Source organism: Xiphophorus hellerii, chromosome 14, assembly GCF_003331165.1.
Source record: "Xiphophorus hellerii strain 12219 chromosome 14, Xiphophorus_hellerii-4.1, whole genome shotgun sequence".
In the NCBI taxonomy this organism is placed as follows: Eukaryota; Metazoa; Chordata; class Actinopteri; order Cyprinodontiformes; family Poeciliidae; genus Xiphophorus; species Xiphophorus hellerii.
Genome location: NC_045685.1, coordinates 9,587,242 through 9,609,609, shown reverse-complemented (window position 1 = coordinate 9,609,609; position 22,368 = coordinate 9,587,242). Strand labels below are relative to the sequence as shown.

The 22,368-nt window shown below is 41.0% G+C and overlaps 1 protein-coding gene and 1 long non-coding RNA gene across 4 annotated transcripts in view; one reads left to right on the top strand and one right to left on the bottom strand.

The window, feature by feature from the left end:
- Window positions 1–22,368, top strand: part of LOC116732479 (B-cell receptor CD22-like) — a 152,629-nt gene that overhangs the window by 60,289 nt on the left and 69,972 nt on the right. The window contains exons 13-20 of one of the 2 annotated variants that reach the window (XM_032582691.1): window positions 11,960–12,235; window positions 12,615–12,884; window positions 13,115–13,168; window positions 16,495–16,611; window positions 16,759–16,774; window positions 16,864–16,952; window positions 17,384–17,434; window positions 17,603–17,718. In XM_032582691.1, coding sequence (XP_032438582.1) covers window positions 11,960–12,235; window positions 12,615–12,884; window positions 13,115–13,168; window positions 16,495–16,611; window positions 16,759–16,774; window positions 16,864–16,952; window positions 17,384–17,434; window positions 17,603–17,673 — 944 coding nt within the window. In that variant the 3' untranslated portion in view covers window positions 17,674–17,718. Of the gene's footprint in view, window positions 1–11,959; window positions 12,236–12,614; window positions 12,885–13,114; window positions 13,169–16,494; window positions 16,612–16,758; window positions 16,775–16,863; window positions 16,953–17,383; window positions 17,435–17,602; window positions 17,719–22,368 lie in introns of those variants that run through there. The other variant, XM_032582690.1, reaches the window with a different exon arrangement.
- On the bottom strand, window positions 2,273–21,926 carry LOC116732509 (uncharacterized). 2 transcript variants are annotated; one of them, XR_004341804.1, is made up of 4 exons: window positions 21,917–21,926; window positions 5,118–5,121; window positions 2,853–2,978; window positions 2,273–2,455 (listed from the first exon to the last, which is right to left on the bottom strand). It is a non-coding gene; the product is annotated as an uncharacterized LOC116732509 (long non-coding RNA). The 2 variants fall into 2 exon arrangements; XR_004341803.1 differs by lacking the exon at window positions 2,273–2,455 and having other exon boundaries at window positions 2,531–2,978.

The window sequence follows — 22,368 nt, the reverse complement described above, 5'->3', positions numbered from 1 at the left end:
TCTTTCATCCAGAAAGCTCTGGGATGTCTTTGCCTTTCGTCTCACAAAACTCTCGAATCTGTGCTTGCAGGTCCCAGACTTTTTTTAGCATTTTGCCCAGGCTGAGCCATCTGACTGAAGTGTGGTAGCCAATGTCACTAGGTTCAGTCTCATGCTCCTCCAGAAGTGTGACAAACTCTGTGATTCAGTGCCCGCACCCTGATGAAGTTTACTATTTTAGTAACAACATCAATAACATGGTTACATTTTAGCACTGATTTGCACAACGCATGTTGGTGTATAATACAATGTAAAAATACCAATTTCTGATCTGGGTCAATTTCACTCATTTTATCCTGCATACGTTTTAAAAGTCCAACATTTTTCCTGTAAGATTTGGACAACTGTCTGTGGTAACACCTGCCAATTTGTCCCATTTCAGTCCCAACTTGTCCACTCACGTACTTACCTCCGTAAAGAAATCGCTCCCTTTCGTCGACCCTTTTAAAGACTGCATAGCTGCCAGCTCCTCCATAATCTTGAAGTCTGGCGTTATCCCACGGACGAATATGAGTAGCTGGGCTGTGTCACGGACGTCACAGCTCTCGACCAAAGCCACGGAGAAAAAGTCAAAACTTGGAACTTCACGTTGTAGCTGTAGCTCCAGGTTCCCAGCAATGTCCTCGATCCTCCTCGTCACAGTCCGCCTGGACAGCTGAACTTGATCGAATGTGGCTTTTTTTTTTTCAGGGCATATTAGCACTGCAGAGTCTAACAAGCACTCTTTCACAAACTCCCCCTCCGAGAATGGCTTGCTGGTTTTGGCTGTTTTGTGGGATATCACAAAGCTGGTCTTGGTTGCTGCATTTCTGGATGCGTGTAGCTTAGTAAAAAAGCCTTGCTGGGTTCGCAGTTTAGCTAAGAAAGCTTCCGATTTTCGCGCTTTTTCAGCGTCAGTCAAGTTTTTAAATTTCTCCCTGTGTTTCGTCTGGTAATGCCGATTCCTATTGAAGTCCTTAAACACAGCGATCTGCTCCCCACAAACTAAACACACGGCTTTTCCCACAACGTCAGTAAATAAATAATTAGCCATCCAAATTTTGTTGAAAATTCTACATTCGGAATCTGCCTTTCTTTTTTTAGCTTGAGCTGACATTTTGAGGGCAAAAGTAGTCTTCTGATAACATTCAATCACCTGCACTTCTCGCATGAATAAGAATACCAGCAACTTCAGAATAAAAGCAGTGCAGCTTTAGTACATGAATGAGGTGAAATTGGAAGGTATGTTTATTTTGGAATTTCCAGTTAACCTTACACAGCGGTCAGAGTCAAGTAAGGGTATCTGGTCTGGGCCGTACAATGTTCAGGTCTGTCATAAGGGCAAGTCAGGGTCATTCGGCGGGCTGGATGTGGCCCGCAGGCCGTATAATGCCCAGGTTTGCACTAAGGAAATGAGGAAGAGAGAGGTCAGTGAAGAGCACCGGAGTTGAGCCTTTTTTCATTCAAAAAAGAGAAAAAGAACGAGAAAAAGGCCGGAAGAAATGATAAAGCCGATAATTAAAATGAGGTCGATAGTCTTAATTTATCATGTGATTAATTGATTTATTGTTTTGAAAATGAACAATTTGACAGTAATTCATCCATCCATTTTCTATTCACCCTTGTCCCACCCTTGTCCCTAATGGGGTCGGGAGGGTCGCTGGTGCCTCGAATGTGGCGAGAGGCGGGGTACACCCTGGACAGGTCGCCAGTCTGTCGCAGGACAACACAAAGACATACAGGACACCTAGGGAGAGTTTAGATAGACCAATTAACCTAACAGTCATGTTTTTCGACTGTGGGAGGAAGCCGGAGAGAACCCACGCATGCACAGGGAGAACATGCAAACTCCATGCAGAAAGACCCCGGGCCGGGAATCGAACCCAGGACCTTCTTGCTGCAAGGCAACAGTGCTACCAACTTTGCCACTGTGCAATTTGACAGTAATTGTAAATTAAATGTGATATTTTAATAAATCACATTTTATATTCTAGAAGTTTGCTACTGTTGTGGATATTTTGCAATTTTCAGTATTGTCAAAAATAATTATAATTAAACATACATATGTAACATAGTTAAAATGGTTCAGGTAAAATCCTGCTAAAATGCACCATCTGCTGGTAAAACGGTGTATTGCATTCACCCTAGAAAGAGCGGGGTATTATGGGTAATCCTCAGAGCCATGAGGATCACTGTCAAGGTAACGTGTCTCTGCGATGTGATAAAGAAATATTATTTATAAAATATGTTTATGGTTTTCGTTTTTGCATATTATTGAAATATGTTTAATCTAGGTTATGCTAGTTTTGCTATTATATCGTTTTTGTTGCGTTATAGAAATGTTTAGTCCGTGAGAAAGTGTGGCGGGAATTTCCCACACGGTAACATTATGGCTCCTCCTTGCAGGAGCTTCGTTCATGCCAGAGACTGACTTTACCTCGGTGCCCATGTGTGAAATGCAGGTATGTTTTACTAAATCTCTGTAGCAGATGGTTAATATGAGGCAGTTTTATATTAACAGTTTTATATACAGATATGGTTAATTAATGTTTTTGCATTGTTCCAAGATGCAAGTTTGTACAAGCTGAAATATAAAAATGGCATCTAGTAAATAAAATGTCAGCATTTTATTTTATTTTTCAGAGCATTTTAATTAATTGCTTTACTTTCTTTAAAAAGGACAATCACTGATTGTTGCTTTGATGTAAAAGAAATCCACTATTCGATCACTGTAATTTTCAATTATTTTATTTTGGTTACTGTATTATGGGTAATCCTCAGAACCATGAGGATCACTGTCGAGGAGCTTCTTTCATGCCAGAGACTGACTTTACCTCGGTGCCCATGTGTGAAATGCAGATGGAGAATTAAAGAAAACAACTGATGCCAGATTGAGCTCCTTGTCGTTCATTTCTGCACCAAGAGAAGCCACCAGATCCACATAGGCCACACATAAATGCCTTGCTCTGCAAAAAATATTATTTAAATGATTCATTCCCAAAAATACAAGCTGTGTTCTGTCCGTGACTTGTGTTTACAGCAAGTGGCCAGCAGATGGTGACATTAAGTCATAGTTTTCCAAGTTATCGGTTCAGAAACTGGCCGTCAGTTCAATAATGTGATGCAGGAATAAAACTTGTGTGTCGTCAGGATTCTGCTGCTTCACATGAACCTGATCCATCCAGTGTGTTTGGGCTGTGGAGGAAACAGCAAAAATGACAAACAGCTCCAATTATCACAGTGTGTTAATTTATTATTATTTCTTCAGGATTTGTTCTGTTTTTATAGATTGTCAAACCAGCATGCTGCTTTAAGAAATAATAGATGACCGAAAACTAATAAAAACATTTTTAAATAGCAAAGTGCTTTAATGAAAGGAGTTTTGGTTTTTTGCTCTTTCGAGGTTTTAGGAGATGCAATATCTGATACAAAATCAATTAAAATGCAATTTTCAGTTATGAAAAGTAATATATTAACAATAAAAAACAGAAAAGAAAAGTGTGTTTTACTTTATGTCCTGATAATAACAGTGAACATTATTTACAGTATTTAATCTGTGAATCTTGGTGGGGGAAAAAAAATCCAGACTTCTTCTGTCAGTGACTTGTGCTTACAGATAGTAGCCAGCAGATGGTGCTATTAAGTAGTCATTTCGGTCAGAGCTCCAGAAAAGGGCTGAATGTCCGGTGATCCATCCAGGAAGAAAACTTGTGTGTCTGCAGGATTCTGCTGCTTCACATGAACCTGCTCCATCCAGTCTGATTGGCTGTGGTGGAAACGGCAGCAGAACATCTCACATCCATCATCAAGCTCAACATCCATCCATCCATCTTCCGCTTATCTGGGGTCGGGTCGCGGGGGTAGCAGCTTCAAAAGGGAGGCCCAGACTTCCCTCTCCCCGGCCACTTCTTCCAGCTCTTCCGGGGGAATCCCGAGGCGTTCCCAGGCCAGCCGAAAGACATAGTCCCTCCAGCGTGTCCTGGGTTTTCCCCGGGGCCTCCTCCCGGTGGGACGTGCCCGGAACACCTCACCAGGGAGGCGTCCAGGAGGCATCCTGACCAGATGCAAGAGCCACCTCAACTGGGTTGACTGAGCTTCTTCTCCCTATATCTAAGGGAGAGCCCAGCCACCCTACGGAGAAAACCCATTTCGGCCACTTGTATCCGCGATCTCGTTCTTTCGGTCATGACCCAAAGCTCATGACCATAGATGAGGGTGGGAACATAGATCGACCGGTAAATTGAGAGCTTCGCTTTTTGGCTCAGCTCTCTCTTCACCACGACGGACCGGTACAGCGCCCGCTTGACGGCAGACGCTGCGCCAGTCCGCCTGTCGGTCTCCCGCTCCCTTCTTCCCCCATTCGTGAACAAGATCCTGAGATACTTGAACTCCTCCACTTGGGGCAGGACAACCCCCCTGACCCGGAGAAGGCACTCTACCCTTTTCCGGCTCACGACCATGGCCTCGGATTTGGAGGCACTGATCCCCATCCTGGCCGCTTCACACTCGGCTGCGAACCGCTCCAGCGAGAGCTGCAGATCACGACCTGATGAAGCCAGAAGGACCACATCGTCTGCAAAAAGCAGAGATGAGATCCTAAGGCCACCAAATCGGATCCCCTCAACACCTTGGCTGCACCTAGAAATTCTGTCTAGGAAAGTGATGAACAGAATCGGTGACAAACGGCAGCCCTGGCGGAGTCCAACTCTCACCGGAAACGAACCCGACTTACTGCCGGCAATGCAGACCAGACTCTGACACCGGTCATACAGGGACCTGACAGCCCGTATCAAAGGGCCTGGTACCCCATACTCCCGGAGAACCCCCCACAGGGCTCCCCAAGGGACACGGTCGAACACCTTCTCCAAGTCCACAAAACACATGTAGACCGGTTGGGCGAACTCCCATGCACCCTCCAGGACCCTGCCAAGGGTGTAGAGCTGGTCCAGTGTTCCACACTGAAGAGTGTGACCCCTCTATAATTAGAGCACACCGTCCGGTCCCCCTTTTTGAACAGGGGGACCACCACCCCAGTCTGCCAATCCAGGGGAACTGCCCCCGATGTCCATGCGATATTGCAGAGTCGCGTCAGCCAACACAACCCTACAACATCCAGAGCCTTAAGGAACTCCGGGCAGATCTCAGCCACCCCCGGAGCCTTGCCACCGAGGAGCTTTTTAACCACCTCGGCGACCTCGTCCCCAGAGATTGGAGAGCCCAACCCAGAGTCCCCAGGCTCAGCTTCCTCAATGGAAGGCATGTTGGTGGGATTGAGGAGGTCTTCGAAGTACTCTGCCCACCGGCCCACAACATCCCGAGTCGAGGTCAGCAGCACACCATCCCCACTATAAACAGTGTTGGTGCCGTACTGCTTCCCCCCCTCCGAGACGCCGGATGGTGGACCAGAATCGCCTCGAAGCCGTGCGGAAGTCTTTCTCCATGGCCTCTCCAAATTCCTCCCACGCCCAAGTTTTTGCCTCAGCAACCACCCGAGCCGCATGCCGCTTCGCCCGCCAGTACCCATCAGCTGATTCCGGAGTCCCACAGGCCAAAAAGGCCCGGTAGGACTCCTTCTTCAGCCTGACGGCATCCCTCACCAAAGGTGTCCACCAACGGGTTCGAGGGTTGCCGCCACGACAGGCACCGACAACCTTGCGGCCACAGCTCCGATCGGCCGCCTCGACAATGGAAGCACGGAACACAGTCCACTCAGACTCCATGTCCCCCACCTCCCCGGGACGTGTTTGAAGTTTTGCCGGAGATGGGAGTTAAAGCTCCGTCTCACAGGGGATTTCGCCAGACGTTCCCAGCAGACCCTCACAACACGGTTGGGCCTGCCAGGTCTGACCGGCTTCCTCCCCCACCACCGGAGCCAACTCACCACCAGGTAGTGGTCAGTGGACAGCTCCGCAGCTCTCTTCACCCGAGTGTCCAAGACATATGGCAGCAGATCCGATGAAACGATGACAAAGTCGATCATCGAGCTGCGGCCTAGGGTGTCCTGGTGCCAAGTGCACATATGGACACCCTTATGCCTGAACATGGTGTTCGCTATGGACAATCCATTACGAGCACAGAAGTCTAGCAACAGAACACAGCTCGAGTTCAGATCGGGGGGGCCGTTCCTCCCAAACATGCCCCTCCAGGTCTCACTGTCATTGCCCACGTGAGCGTTGAAGTCCCCCAGCAGAACAAGGGAGTCCCCAGGAGGAGCACTCTCCAGTACCCCCTCTAAGGACTCCAAAAAGGGTGGGCAATCTGAACTGTCGTTCGGCCCGTAAGCACAAACTACAGTCAGGATCTGTCCCCCGACCCGTAGGCGGAGGGAGGCTACCCTCTCGTTCACCGGGGTAAACCCCAACGTACAGGTGCCGAGATGGGGAGCAACCAGTATGCCCACTCCTGCCCGACGCCTCTCACCTTGGGCAATTCCAGAGTGGAAGTATGTCCAGCCCCTCTCAAGGAGACTGGTTCCAGAACCAGAGCCATGCGTCGAGGTGAGACCGACTATTTCTAGCCGAAACCTCTCGACCTCACACACTAGATCCGGCTCCTTCCCCACCAGAGAGGTGACATTCCACGTCCCAAGAGCCAGCTTCTGCAACCGAGGATCGGACCGCCAGGGTCCCCTCCCTCTGCCGCCACCCATCACACAATGCACCTGACCCCTTTGCCCCCTCTCAAGGGTGGTGGGCCCATGGGAGGGGGGGTCCCATGTTTCCTCTTCGGGTTGAGCCCGGCCGGGCTTCATGGGTAAAAGCCCGGCCACCAGGCGCTCGCCATCGTGCCCCCCCTCCAGGCCTGGCTCCAGAGTAGGGCCCCGGTGACCCGCGTCCGGACGAGGGAACACCAAGTCCAATGTTTTTACTCATCATTGGGGTCTTCGATGCTCAACGTCCTCATCCTCACTGAAAACACAGCTGCTGCCTGCAGCTGCAACAACCATGTTAGCTTAGCACAAACAACAATTCAGAGAGTCTTGAAATACCTATTATTTCTTCTGAAACTAGAATAAATGGGAAAAATTTTAATGTCATTTCAATGGACAATTTAGATTAAAACACCAGAAAAGAAGTGCCAGACCTAAACTCTGAAACAATGGCCTGCAGTCTGTATTCAAAAGCCTGCCACAAGAGGGCAGTGCTGAGTCCTCATACCATTAAAGAGAACTTCTGCTTCTTTGGTCAACACTTCTTGAGCAGGATGTCACTGAAGGTGAAGCTCAGCACATTTGCAATTGTATTTATAGAGTTTCTGCAGGACACTCTGTAATGTTTCCTCGTCTCTTGGTGGAAGATCTGGACTAAAGTGAAATATTTAGTAAAGAAAACTGAACATTAAGTAACATCAGAAAACTAAATGCTTTTCCATGACCTCACAGCCAAAACTCATGCTGGGTTAGCAGAGCTGCTAACGGCTTCTTTATGCTGAGCTAAAAAATTAATATATGACATATTGTAGATGAGGCTAAAGTTAGGATCAGGTTAAAGGTCAGTGTATGGTGTAGGTTTGACTGACATCATTGTTAGAGGATTATTCTGCTGAAAAGATTTTCCATCTTTCTTCCTGTCTCACAAACAGACGCTGCTAAATGAAACACAGAAACTTTTTTTCACTCTCCGTACATTTTTAGAGTTTCTTCTTAAATCTATTTAAACTCCAAACTATTTCACACTGTCTGATCTCATGTCTGTTTATTCACACCTAAGACCTTATATATCTGTGATAGGTGAGATCATTCTCACCATCACTTGTGTTTAGATGAAAAGGGGATCTTATGGTTTGTTTGCCAGAGAGTTCGCACGCAACACAAACCAAGTAGTGGATTAAACATTTAAACTATTCATGTGTTACAATAATGCTGTATACAGTTTATTCAATGTGAATTTTATTTTATGGTTTCCAAAAAGCAGAAGAAGCTTATCTATTGACTTTATTTTTTATTAACTCGTTTGTAAAAAAAAAAAAAAAAAAAAAAGAAACAAAACGTCATGTGCTTCTGTTACCACAACTTCTCATTATTGGAGCGGAAACATCACAGCAGAAACTCAGTGCAGTGATGTCAGTGTTTAAAATAAACATTGTCCCGTCATTCTCAGATAAAACGTTGATCCTGTTTCAGACGGCTCCATTTCTCTAGAGACGTTGCAGAGGCAGCATGTTATGAAAGGAAGATTATTGGACCAAAGCAGAGCAACACATGGTTCCAGGTTGAGGTCAGGATGGGGAACACCTCACCCAGGGTTCTGGTCTCACTCTGTAAGTAGATCACTTTATCTGTATGAATGATGCAGATTAGAAGAACATCGTCTTTGACATCTTGTCTGCTGTAATATCTACTTAATCTTCCATTGTATTTGTGTAGCTTTACTTAGTATAACCATTTGTTCTTGATGTGTTTGCTGCAACTTCAAACAGGTTATTTCAGTGACAAATTACTAACACAAACATTTTTGTGCAAACATTTTGAAAAGCTGTTTGTAAAATCAGACTTTAGCACAGAACTTTATATCCCATACAACTAATGTGGGAGCAATGAAAATTGTCATGTTCTATGTTTTTCTGTGTATTTATTTAGAGTTTTCTGTGTCCCTGACTCTTCGTGTTGTCCTGTCTTCCCCTTGATTGTTTCCCAGGTGTGTCTCGTTTCTGTGATTACCAGAGGTGGGGACTCGAGTCAAATGACTTGGACTCGAGTCAGACTCGAGTCGTTAGAATCACGACTTGAGACTTGACTTGAAAAAATGCTCAAAGACTCGGACTTGACTTTGACTTTCATGCCATTGACTTGGGACTTGACTCGACTTGAAGCTGTTTACTTGAAAAGACTTGATATTTTTTACTCAAAGTCTTAAAATTTAAAACACATTATTTATAAAGTGGCGTCATTAATTAATTTCACTCATTCCGTATCAATATGCGCAGACCGTCACTATGGTTTTCCTCTCTCCTTATGTATGTATGTGTACGTAGCTGCAGCACAACCAATCAAATTAACAGGATTTGGACGTTTAAAAAAACGCGGCAAAGCTACAGAGCTCAGGGAACGAAATACGAAATAACCGCTCGAATATGCTTCCGCGAGTAATTTCTTTTGGCTACGTAGGTTATGAACTTTCGACTAAAAAACGAACTGCGACTTGTAAAACATGCAAGAAGAGAATATCGGATGGAGATGCCACGACGTCCAACTTTGTCCGGCATTTGAAGCTTCACAAAGATCGGTAGGTGGCACTTTTCTTTTGCTGTAAGATAGTTGACTTTAGCTAACTTCGTGTTAGCATGTGTACTCCGGGTTAAATTGGTGACGATTTACCATAAATCCGGTCCTTCAAATGCCTCCACAAACAATGTGCACCGTGTTAGCTCAGGAAGCCGGTGGATAGTGAGCGGGGCTCCGGAACAGAAAGCAGATTCTGGACCTGAACACAGGGAACAGAGTCTCTCTGTCCCATCATGATGATGAGCCGGGTCTAGTATCATCTAAGGATGGTTGGTGTATTTGAAGACATCTACGTTGGGAAATTATATTGACAATATATTGTTTTGACAGGTCAGAGAAAAGAGGAAAAAACTGCTGTTATGGTTCTTTGTATTGTGCTGTGGAAATGTCAGCATTTTCGTCTTTTTTTATTGAATATCAAGTTTAACAGAACTGGGCAATAAAGTGGTCCAATTTAAAAATGTTTTTTATACTTTGGGTTCAGCTACACATGTTCTATCATTTGAGATAAATACATATTTTAAAACGAACAAATGGTCTATTATTTGAATTTTTTGTATAATTGCAAATTATAAAAAAAAAAAATAATAAAAACGACTCGAAATGACTTGAAATTAAAGGTTCCTGACTTGAGACTTGACTCGACTTTTGCCTGTCTTTACTTGAGACTTGACTCGGACTTGAGGACAAAGACTTGAGACTTACTTGAGACTTGCAACACAGTGACTTGGTCACACCTCTGGTGATTACCCTCCTGTGTAGTTAGTGTCACCTGTGTGTCTGTGTCTTTGTCGGGTCCTTGTCTAATGTGCGCTCAGTCCTTCGTGTGTCCATTCGTAATTCAGTTGCTACCGGCGTTGAGCCCTGGCCTCCGCTCAGTTGTGCTGCCTGTGTTTTTTGGATAAGTTTTGGACTGAGTTGACTTTATTTATCATTAAAACAAAGATCAATCATCTCACCTGGGTCATCTGCATCTGCCTCACCACCTCCACCTCACACCGCACCTCTTGACAAAAATATTATGTAACAAAGATGAAAAATTAAACATGATCTGATACAAGAAACTTAAATTATTCATTAAAAACAGTTTTTTACCAGTAGAGATGAGTGTGAAGTTTCCGTAGCCGTGCAGAACGTCTGCAGATGTTCTGTCTTCAGTCAGGATGAGAAGTTTATAAAATGAAGTTTTAACTCATCAGAAAAACAACAATAAACTAAAACATTTGATCTTATTCTTATCAGAACAAATAAATACTCAATATCCTCATGATAGTTGCATTTATTTAACAGGTAAAGAGAGTCAAAGCTGAGTGTGAGGATTTGGGAAATATTTTTGATTAAATGTAATTTATTTTTATGCTGATGAACTTTCGACCTTTATTTCAGTGCTGAACACGCTGCTCTGCTGTGGACAAACTCTCGGTAAATTCAACTTTTAATCTGTATTTTAATCATTTATCCTCTCAGGAACAGAATCCAGTTTATCTTTTATATCAGATATTATTCTGTGTTTATCTTTTAATCTTTAGCTTGATGTGTTTTTGTTATAAATCAAAAGACAAACTTGCTGAATGTTGGTTCTTTATAGATCCTGTGCTGACTGTTGAACCCAACTGGTCGACTTTTTATGTTGGAGAGTTTGTTACATTTATCTGTGACATGAATGAAGGAAAAGACACTGACTGGTACTACCTGTTAATGAGGAATGGTCAAGAAATGTTTCCCTATCAGTTCGAAAAAAGTTTCAGAGTTGATTCTCTGTCTACTGATTATAGCAGTGAATTTCATTGCTGTGTTGACTTTAGGTGGCGTTCATCTCACCCAAAGTGCAGTAAAACTGTCACTGTTACTTTCTCAGGTAAGACATGAATATTTTAAAGAATTACAAAGTTTTATATCAGCCAAAAAAAAAACATGCATTTGCTATCTGTATTTCGTTTCATAATTTCAAGCAAATTTTGTTGTTGATAATGTCTGAAATATGACACATACATAATAACTGCATTAAATTTTTATGAAGTCAAGTGATTCACAACTTAACAAAAGATCAACAAAACAAAGGAAATATTATTTACCTTAATGTGAATATATAGATTTGCTTAATTGTAGAGTTAACCACATTATCTTTTCAGAAATGAGAATGAACTCTTTCATATTATTTAATGAAACAATTTCAAACAAACACTTTCTCTTTTATAATTTCTAAAAAGTATCTATAATAAGGAAAGATGACAATAAAATGCATTGACAGCTTTTTCACACATTTACTTATCTGAAAGAAGCATCACTCTTTACAATAAGCTTTTAATTGCAGTATTTTATATAAAATAAATTATTTGTTATTCTAACAGCAGATAAACCTGCAGCCAAACTGGCAGCAGGTTCAACAACCATACCAGTAGGGGGCAGTGTGACACTGAGCTGCTCAGTGGAGCCCTCTGCTGGATGGAAGTACAGATGGTTCAGACGGACCTCAGACACTTCTTTTGTTGAATTCAGCACAAATAATGAAGACAACAGAGAAATCACTGTGACACAAGGAGGAATCTATAAGTGTGATGGAAAGAGAGGAAATCCCTCATTCTACAGTGATTCAAGCCACGAGAACAAGATTGAAATAATGTGTAAGTTTTTTCTTTAAGACTGTTATAAACTGAAACTATGAAATTAAAAATTCTCGTGTGATTTGAGTTTTCTCTTCTTATCTGATGTAAACAGTTTCCAACAAGGTTTTTGTGACTCGACAACCAAACTGGCCTCAGATGTTCAGTGGTGAGTCGATCACTCTGACATGTGAGGTCCAGGGAGGAGAAACCACTGAGTGGACGTGTGAATGGAGGAGATCTGGGTCAATAATACACAAGACACACAGTAAAGACTGGACTTTCATTGTCTCTGAGTCCAGCAGTGGAAACTACATGTGTCAGTGTAGAATCAGAGATGACTGGTATTCTTCAACACAGAGGAGTGAAACCATCAGACTGTCTGTATCAAGTAAGTTGACACTTGTAAATGAAAATGTGGCTGATTTAGTCCATAGTTGAGTTGTCAGTATTAATGCTTAACTCCCACACACACATACAAACACGCACACTGATTCAAACTTTCTATTAGAAAAAGTTTCTATATCAGGTTTACATTTCTAAAGTCTCACAATAATCAGAGGCTGGTTGTTAATCTGTATGGCTGAAATGATGAATAACTACCAGAATAATTCATATTAATGAAGTTCTACATTGTTGACATATTTTTAGTAATTTCCCGATCTGCTCATTTTATTTCAGTTAACGAGTCTGTAGCTTGTTCTGCTACAAGACTTGTATGTTTTTTAAATTATTGAAAACTAACCAATTTTAATTCATGTTAACTGCAGCTAAACCTGGAGCCAAACTTTCAGCAGGTCCAACAACCATACCAGTAGGGGGCAGTGTGACACTGAGCTGCTCAGTGGAGCCCTCTGCTGGATGGAAGTACAGATGGTTCAGGCGGACCTCAGACACTTCTTTTGTTGAATTCAGCAGAAATAATAAAGAAAACAGAGAAATCACTGTGACACAAGGAGGAATCTATAAGTGTGATGGAAAGAGAGGAAATCCCTCATTCTACAGTCATTCAAGCCTTGAGAACAACATTGAAATAATGTGTAAGTTTTTTCTTTAAGACTGTTAGAAACTATCCATCCATTTTCTGTTTACCCTTGTCCCTAATGGGGTCGGGAGGGTTGCTGGTGTCTATCTCCAGCTACATTCCGGCGAGAGGCGGGGTACAACCTTTACAGGTTTCCAGTCTGTTGCAGGGCTGTTGGAAACTTAGTCCATGAAATTAAAAATTCTCCTGTGATTTGAGTTTTCTCTTCTTATCTGATGTAAACAGTTTCCAACAAGATCTTTGTGACTCGACAACCAAACGGTTCTCATGTCTCCAGTGGTGAGTCGATCACTCTTTTATATTCTTCAACACAGTGGAGTGAAACCATAACAGGTGATTTAATTGTTGTTTTTTTCTGAACAGATTGCAGAAAAAATATTTTCCTCATATGTTGGATTAAATGAAGTTTCTTCCTTGGACAGACTAGAATAAATCTGACTAATCCTCATTTGAGTTATGAATTTTTATCTGTAGAAAAAAAGGAGCTGATTTTTTGTTCACTTCCTTTAACAAGTTACAATAATAAAACCACAACTGTTATAATTTGTGTTGCTATGTGCACATTGTTCCCAAAGTTGTTCCTTTAGGTATCTGAAGAATAAAACAGAAAAGTTCTAGGAGTTAACAAGTTGAGCGTTGAACTATTTTAGTCAGATTTATTTTCTTTAAATATCTTTTTGTTTAGATTAAGCAGCTCATTGTTGTGATCCAAGTTTGTTTGACCTGGTCTGAACTGTGAGGATAGATCAGCAAAACTAAATGCAGCAGGATTCCTTTAATAACATCAATATTCACTCAAGCTCATATTACTTTCTTATGATATTATGATCTCTGATACAGTTACATCACCACTTCCTCAAAGTAACAGTAGATAACTTTTTTCAGCAAAATTAAAGTAAAACATGTTCTAACTGGCCACTGTGATGATGTGGTTTTATTCTCTGTGTATTAATTTAGTTCCCGTCTCTCTGGCCATGATTGCTCCCAGCTGTCTCTATTGTTCCCTGATTACCTTCCCTGTGTATTTAATCCCATCTGTGTTTCCCTGTCGGGTCCTAGTCTAAAGTCTAAAGTCATGTGTCGTCTACCTTTCCCTCGTTCGAGTCCAGTTTGTATTCCAGTTGCTACCAGTGTTTGAGCTCTTTGCCTTATTGCTCACCTGTGCTGCCTGGACTTTGTATTTTGTGAATTCTTCATTAAAACCATCATCATTTGCTCTACAACCTGGGTCCACCGTGTCGTCCTCACCACTCAATAACCACAGTTTGTAACAGCCACATCAAAATGATCAAAAACGCCTAAAAAGCTTTAACCAAATTAAAGCTGCTGCTGTTCTTGAACCATTTGGAGTAAATGCAAAAGCTTGGTCTTGTCTCAAGCTGTGGTGATGTGAATGGTAGAGATGGGTCCGGCAACACCGACGCGTCGGCGCATGTGTCAAGCTCATAGACCAAAACCCGTGTCGGTGCGCGTATTGTTTTCAGCAAGTCACGTGACCAATACAGGAACTGTTTCGAAATGACACTGGTGCGCCAAACTGTGTATATATGGAAGCGAATCTGTCAGCGGGATGCACTTGGATGCATTTGCCAAAATAATTCTTGATCTTTTACGGTACAGCGTCAACTATGGAGCCTCAAGGCAAACGAAAGGTTTCGTAGTTTGGGACCATTTTGATCTTACGTCAGAAAATAAGGTGTTTTTTGTCACTTCGTTGTTGTTTCATCCGGTTCTTTTCCGTTTCTACTCGATCTATCTGAATCCAAATTCAGCTGAAATTGACTCTTAGTTTACTTTCATATTTTGTTCTGTAGGTTAAGTTTTGCATATGTTTCTCCTTTGAAATTATACATTTCATAATTTTATTCTTAAATTGCCCTCCATAAATAAAAATCTTTAGGCAGAAAAAAGGAAAATAAAGACAATCCCGCTATAAATAAATAAAAAAAAGACATTTCCAGCAAAACACATCCATAAAGATCTGCGTACAAAATATAAAAGAAAAAATGTAAGTTATGTGAACAATATACAGTGTCACTAAAATCTGTTTTATTTAAATAAATTCACCTCCTCAATGCTGAGGCATAGGGCATCAGAATGAAGTCGCAGATACACCTGGATAAACTCAGGTATACAGCCAGTCTACAAATTACTCAGTTGCTTTTTATGAATTATTTCATATAAATGTATTGTTTACTTCATTTTTTTTACAGCAGGAGAAGTTGTGTCAAAACAAACGGAACAGACTAAATTTTAAAATATTAGAAAAACTGATTTTTTTTCTAATGAAAATTTGTGGAAAAAAAAAAAAAAACAGTCTACAAGCATCCTCATTCCAAACATGTTCACTTTCATTTTCATAACTTGGTACATGTTCACATTATTTATTGACTGTATCGAAGAATATCAAATATATTTTGATTTTAACTGAAGATATGACATAATACAATATATAATATACAATAACATAAAATGACTTAAATCTTATTGTGTAGACTAGGTCATCAAATCAGTCTGTGAACTGCCTTGCCTGTAGGGATTTTTAATGTCCAGCAGGTGTCAGTATTCAGTGACACAGTATTGACGACGCAGTATCGATACAGTTTTGCTATGGGTCGAAACAATACATGACGCATCATTTACCCATCACTAGTGAACGCAGCAGACCCAGGATGAGATGATTATGGTAATTTAATGGTGAAAATCCAGAACTTCAAAACACAAAAACAGTCCTAAAACCAGGCGGCACGGCTGAGCGGAAGCCAGGGCTCAACGCCGGTAGCAACTGGCAAACGAAAGGACAAGAAACAAACTGGTAGATAGACATTAGACGAGAACCCGACAGAGACACAGAGACACAGGTGACAATAAATACATAAGGGGTAATCAGGGAATGAGACACACCTGGGAACAATCAAAGGGAGGACAGGACAACATGGAGACTCAGACACAGGTAACTTGAAATAAATATACAGAAAAACATGGAACATGACAGGTCTCTATATTAAAATGTCAAAATATTTATATATACTTTTATTTTAGCAGTTAAAGATCCTTCAACTGTAATTAATATGCAGATATTAAGTTTGTGACACAAACAAATTAGAAACTTTTTGCTTTGACTAAACATCATGTCTATTTAACTTCATAGAATACATAGTGTTTCTATGTACTCCAGATATTTAATGTGAAGTTTCATTTGAGAAATATCACATCTGGACAACAACTGGACAACGTCTGATATACAAACTTCAAATGACTGAAACTCCTCAGTGATTCAACATACAGTCATCACTGAGGCTCTAATGAAAGATAATAACCAGAGGAATGTCTTATAATTATAGAGAAATAAACACAATAAAATAGTAGTTACAGTATTGTGCGTTGTACAAATAAAAGTCAGAAAAATGACCTGCACCCTATTAAACCCACCAGGTGGGATAGATCTGTCCTCTGAGATGAACAGGTATTTTTTATTACTTCATTACATAGAATCACAATTTAACAATATCAAGTTAAAGCTGCAGTTTGTAATTTTAATAAAATGTTTCTGTTGCTGTTGAATAAAATGAGGACTAAGATTTTATGATTTATTGTTTTTCCAGTAACTGTATCCAGTCCTGTCATCTCTTCATTTCCTGTGATGTTGATCGTTGGACCAGTTAGTGGAATCGTTCTCATTGTCCTCCTGCTCTTGTTGTGGCGCTGCAGACGGTCCAAAGGTCAGAACATTTTCTTCTCATTTTATTGCTTCTAACCTGAAATAATGTGTTATTGAATCACGTGTATTAAAATATGACTTTTGAAATTCGGTTCATCATTTTAATTCTGTTGTTGATGATCTAAATGGCTTTTTTTATCTTCTCCAGATTTGAGCTGCATCAGGTCAGTATGAAATATCTGTTCTTTCATCTTAGTCATAAACTCTTGATCTTTGTTTCATAGTTAAATTTTATCCACTTTAATATTTTTAGGTCATTTCAGTCTGAAAGCAGCAGCCAGAGGCCGACCACTAATCATGGAGTGAACCAGACTGAAAGTGATTACAGCTTTCTGCTGCATGGTTAGTCACAGAATAAACATCAGTATTAATTTGGACATAACATCACTTTGTTGTAACTTTTTTCTTTATAATAACAGTTTTATAAAATGTATAAAAATCTCAAAGTGTCTACTTTAAGAGTCATTCCTTCTGACAAACACAAAACAACAAAGTGAAACACCTGAATATTTTGTTTGCTGATCTTAATTTTTATGTCAGAATTAATCTACAGATATTATGGTTCTGCTGCTCAATATGACAACATATAATTATATTATTACTATGAGTTTGATTAATAAAATCAATTCAAAGTTGTAACAACCTGACAATTATCCCCATCAGGAATGAAATGATAAACATAATATCTAAGCATCTACAAAATAGATCTTATTATTTTACATAATTGTATTCAGATACAAGCTTTTCTTTGACATTTTTTATATTTTCTGTAGGCACCACGTCTGTGTATGAGACAATCCATAACCGTGGAGCCACTGGAAAAGGTAACGTATTTGTACTAAAACAACCAAGTTATTAAAGGTGACTGATTACATGTGAATCAGATCAATCCTCAGCTGTCAAATACTCAGAGAGTGATATTAAACTATTTAAAAATATGAGGAGAAACACTAATGTATGTTTTCTATGTATCCATGTTTCACTTTTACCAGAGAGACCTCCTGATCCAGAAGAAGGTTCTGTTTACGTTAATGTGAGACCAGATAATTACAGCTCAGCATGAAGGTCAGATAAACACCTGATTGATTAGATTGTTACTGATCATTTTTTCTTCAATCAGGAAAATTTGCTGCCACATTCAGCAGTTCTAATAAGATTTCTGTTGTTTAGTTGTGATTTCATGATTTTATCTCATCTGTCTGTTTTTCTGTAACAGGACTTTCTTATTCTGCCAAGATAACATGCTGTTTTTTATTTAAACTATAATGTGGCTCCAGTTTCTGTCTTGGACTCTGGTTTAGGATAAATAATATCATCTTTCATTTCAAGTCTTTATTGTCCGGTGAGTTTATTTTACATTTTTAAAGCAGATGTAGCAGGTTGAGAAACAGTTTTAAAAAATAATAATAATAATACACCCCCTATTTTTGAATCAGAATTGTTCTTGTTTTTTGTCTTCGTTTTTTTTCTATTTTTTCTTATGTATATAGAAGTGTTTGTTGTGTGCATGTATCTTCTTGCCAGTGGGGGCGCTCTCATGCCGCTGTGGGTCTGATAGGGAGGACGAGTTTCCTGGCTCTGCGCATGCGCGGCTCAGAATAAAGGAGCTCTTGCCAGAGTAACATTGTATCAATTTGCTTCCTCTGATCCACAGGTAGGATAAAAGACAACTCTTATAAGGCCATAAAAACAGCTTCTTTAAAATGTTCTGTAAATATATTGAGAGTAGTTTTCTAGTGTTTCGTGTAACTTGTGTTTGTGATTTGGACAAATTTTTACTGGGTTTTTATCTCCGTCTGTAGATTGTTGTTGTTGGAGCCTTTGTGATTTTGGATTTGTTTAAATTACTTCATTAGTCACTGTTATAGGCGCCATTGCCATGTTGGTATTTGGGTAATGTTCGGTATAGTATTTTTTTTCCTCATAAATTTGTATTTTTATGCGACAAACTTAAACTCCTTGATAACTGTGACAGTTATAACTAGCAGACATTAGTATTTAAGAAAATATTTGTATCTGATAAACGTTGGTGTTTATTGTGTGTTGTAAATTGAATGTTTTGTTCAATTTGGTTTTGCTAATTTAGGATTAGATTTTATACATTTTTTTTACTATTACATTATTTTATTTGTACATTTTGTTTTATTTTATTTCTTTGTGGAAACTAAAGATGTTGTTGATTGAATTTGAATTGTATTGAAATTGTATTTTTTTATTTGTTTGTTTGTTTGTTTTTCTTGAATTGAAAATGTGTGTCAGAATAAACGAGCTCTTGCCAGAGTAACATTTGTATCAACTTGCTTCCTCTGTGATCCACAGATATTAATTGCACAGGATTCATGTGTTTGTGTGTAACACTTACTATGTGTTTACAGTTAATGAACTCGTAATAAAACCAGAGCTAGGTTCGGCTACTGGAGTAGTGAGAAGTGTATTTTGAATTAACGACCACAGACCAAAAAAATTAAGTTAAAAAACAGCCGGCTTATTATTTGTTGAAAGAACAATAAAAGAATAAACAACAACAATGTTACACAATTAACACAAAATGACACAAATTCCAGAAAAAAATAGTTTCCAGTTTCTTTCAGAATATTTTATAAATCTAAATTAAGGATACTATTTATTTTACCTAGGTTATAGTTCTATTTAAGTTCTAGTTAATACTATTTATCTGTTTTAATTTACAGTTTGTTCTAATCTGTTTAATCTATTTTAGTTCTTTGGTGTTTCCCTTAAGGAGTTAAAAAAAAAAAAAAACAATAACAGCAAAACAACAACACAGCAGAACAAAATACACTTCCAACTCACCAAGTCCAGTTCTACAACACACAAAAGATGATCCCGAACACAGTCAGGGTGAGGAAAAAAAATAATGCGAAAAGCTCCTTCTCAAGAAATAAGACAAAACAAAACAAAAACTCGTCTTAGACAGCAAGTCAGCTACGAGTAGTCAATTTCTCTTATCTGTCTCTCTTTTTCTTTTTTCCAGCACAATCCCGTTTGCTTCTGTGCTCTCTGCTTCTTCTCTCTCTCACGTCAGAGAGCGCAGCAACCCGATTGGCTGAATTTAGTCACATGGATTACACATAAATGTAACCCTTCAGAATAAGAGAGTTCGCTGACAAAGCAAAACTGGTTTATACAGTTTCTCTAATCGATTAAAATATCAAAAAATCAAAATACAGCAATTTAATGTCTCTAATTGTTGCTCTCTTTATGTATATATATATATACATAAGGATTAGATGTATATATATATATATATACATCTATATACATCTATATATATATATATATATATACATATAGATGTATATAAATATATATATATTTAACAATTTTAAGATCGATTAATTCCCTATTTATTCTCCTATTTATTTATTTCCTATTTATCTAATTTACTATTATTTTTATGAAGAGGCTATTTCAACCTGGGTTACATGTGCATCACTTGATACTGGCTCAGATTCTGTCAGAGTTCCGGTGTGAGAGCGTGTGCATGAGAGTGTGAGTGCGAGTGTTGCATCTTCTTTCAGCAAGGATCTTCGTGAGGAGTCTGTGGAGCCAGCGCAGGTGAAGCTGATCTGCCTCATCAGCGTGCTGGAATATAGGAGCGGCAGAACCCTTCAGTCTTCGCTAGATGGTTAACGCATACCGGTAGTCACTCTGGCCTCACCTCTTGTTTCTAGAACTTTGTTGTGCAACTCGTAGCGACTAGCTCTCTGTGTCCTGTTCGTTTGTTTAAAGAATTTTTTGTCTTCTCTTTTTTCAAGAACTTGCCGAGAATACCTGCCTGCCTGCTCCGCCGTTTCCACCGACCCCATCTCGCTCCAACCACCCGCGATTCCGCCTCGCACCCGCCCTAGGCACCGTAGCACTCCCTCGCACCGGACCCTGGCACCTCTCCCCCACGCTCTGAAAGATCCACGCCTAATGTAAGAAAGTTCCTGATTCCTCCTCCACACTCTCTCACTCCGAGCCCATTATAATTCAGCTCTCGTTTCAGGCCACCTGGTCGGGCGACCCTCGCTCTCCTGCCGAAGTCCGGAGAACTGAATATAAATTTGTCCTGTTATAAATAAATCACTTACCTTTTCCATCCAGCGTGTGGTTTCTGCATGTGGGTCCGCAAGCTAAATCAAACCATGACAGAACCATCTAGCCAGTCAGACCCAGCAGAACCACCACATAACACCAGTCTGGATCACGCACTCATCGCTCGCCACGATTCCATGCTCAACGCACTAGTTGATCAACAACGAAGTACTAACCAGCGATTGGAGCAATTATCTGATATTCTCACAGCCCTGCACCAAAGAATTGTTCCAGCAGACCCGCCACCAGTCGCTGCTCCGCCCGCCTCCTTTCAGACTGGCGTCTCCGCTGCTCCAGAACAAGCGCCCCCCGCTTCGGCTCGTCTCAGAGAGGTTTCACCGCCCATGCCAGAACCATATACAGGTGAGATCGACAGATGCAGGGGATTTTTGCTACAGTGCTCCTTAGTATTTTCTTCCTCACCTCAGAGTTTTCAGACTGACGGTGCTAAGATTTCTTTTGTGGTGGGGAACCTCAGAGGAAGAGCACTAAAGTGGGCAGAGGCTAGGTCGGCCCAGCACAATCTTTTTCACCGAACCTATGATTCGTTTGTACTAGAGTTTACACAGACTTTTGGTTATTCCGAGTCACCGGCTGACATTTCTCGCAGTTTATTGAGTTTAAAGCAGGGTAATCAATCTGTAGCAGACTTTGCTATTGATTTTAGAACCCTGGCCGCGGCTTCCACATGGAACGCTGGGGCATTAACAGGGGCGTTCCTTCAGGCCCTAAACGAAGATCTGAAGGATGAACTGGCCCTCAGGGATGAACCCGGTTCCTTGGAGGAACTCGTTGCCTTGGCAATTCGGATCGACAATAGAATCCGAGACAGGGCCCGGGCCAAGAAGGAGCCGAGTTTCGCTCCAAGAAGGACCGACTTCAATCCTATCCCAGCCAATCAGACCGGAGAAGAACCTATGCAGATAGGGAGGACCAGACTCCCGCCTGAGGAGCGCCAACGTCGCTTAAGGTCTGGAGCCTGCCTATACTGTGGCCAGGTCGGGCATTATGTTGCTAACTGCCCGAGTCTGTTAAAAGCCAGAGCCCGCCACTAGCTACGGGAACGGTGGTGGGTGGCTCAAAAACTATATCCCGTTTCACGCTACCTTGTTCATTACTCACTGCCAACCGGTCCTTTCAGACTTTTGTTTTTGTGGACTCAGGTTGTGAGCAGAACCTTGTCGATAATAACCTGGTTGATCAACTACAATTACCCACTGTTCTCCTTCCAGCTCCAGTTCCGGTCGTAGCCCTGGATGGGAAGGCTCTACCTGCCATCACACATCGAACAACTCCTATTGAACTGTTAGTTTCAGGAAATCACCGGGAGACCATTACCTTTTTTGTGTTCCCTACCCCTCAGTCTCCAGTGGTTTTGGGTTATCCCTGGTTGCTCCGTCACAATCCACACCTCAATTGGAGGACTGGTCGGGTAGAGTCTTGGAGCAATTACTGTTTATCTACATGTCTTCAATCTGCTCAACCTCCAGCCGTCTCTAGGTCTACAGAGGAACCCGCTCCAGCCGACTTGGCCAGAGTACCGTCGGATTACCACGACCTTCACCAGGTATTCAGTAAGTCTAAAGCTCTCTCTCTTCCACCTCACCGTCCGTACGATTGTGCTATAGATCTACTTTCAGGAGCCCCATTACCCACCAGC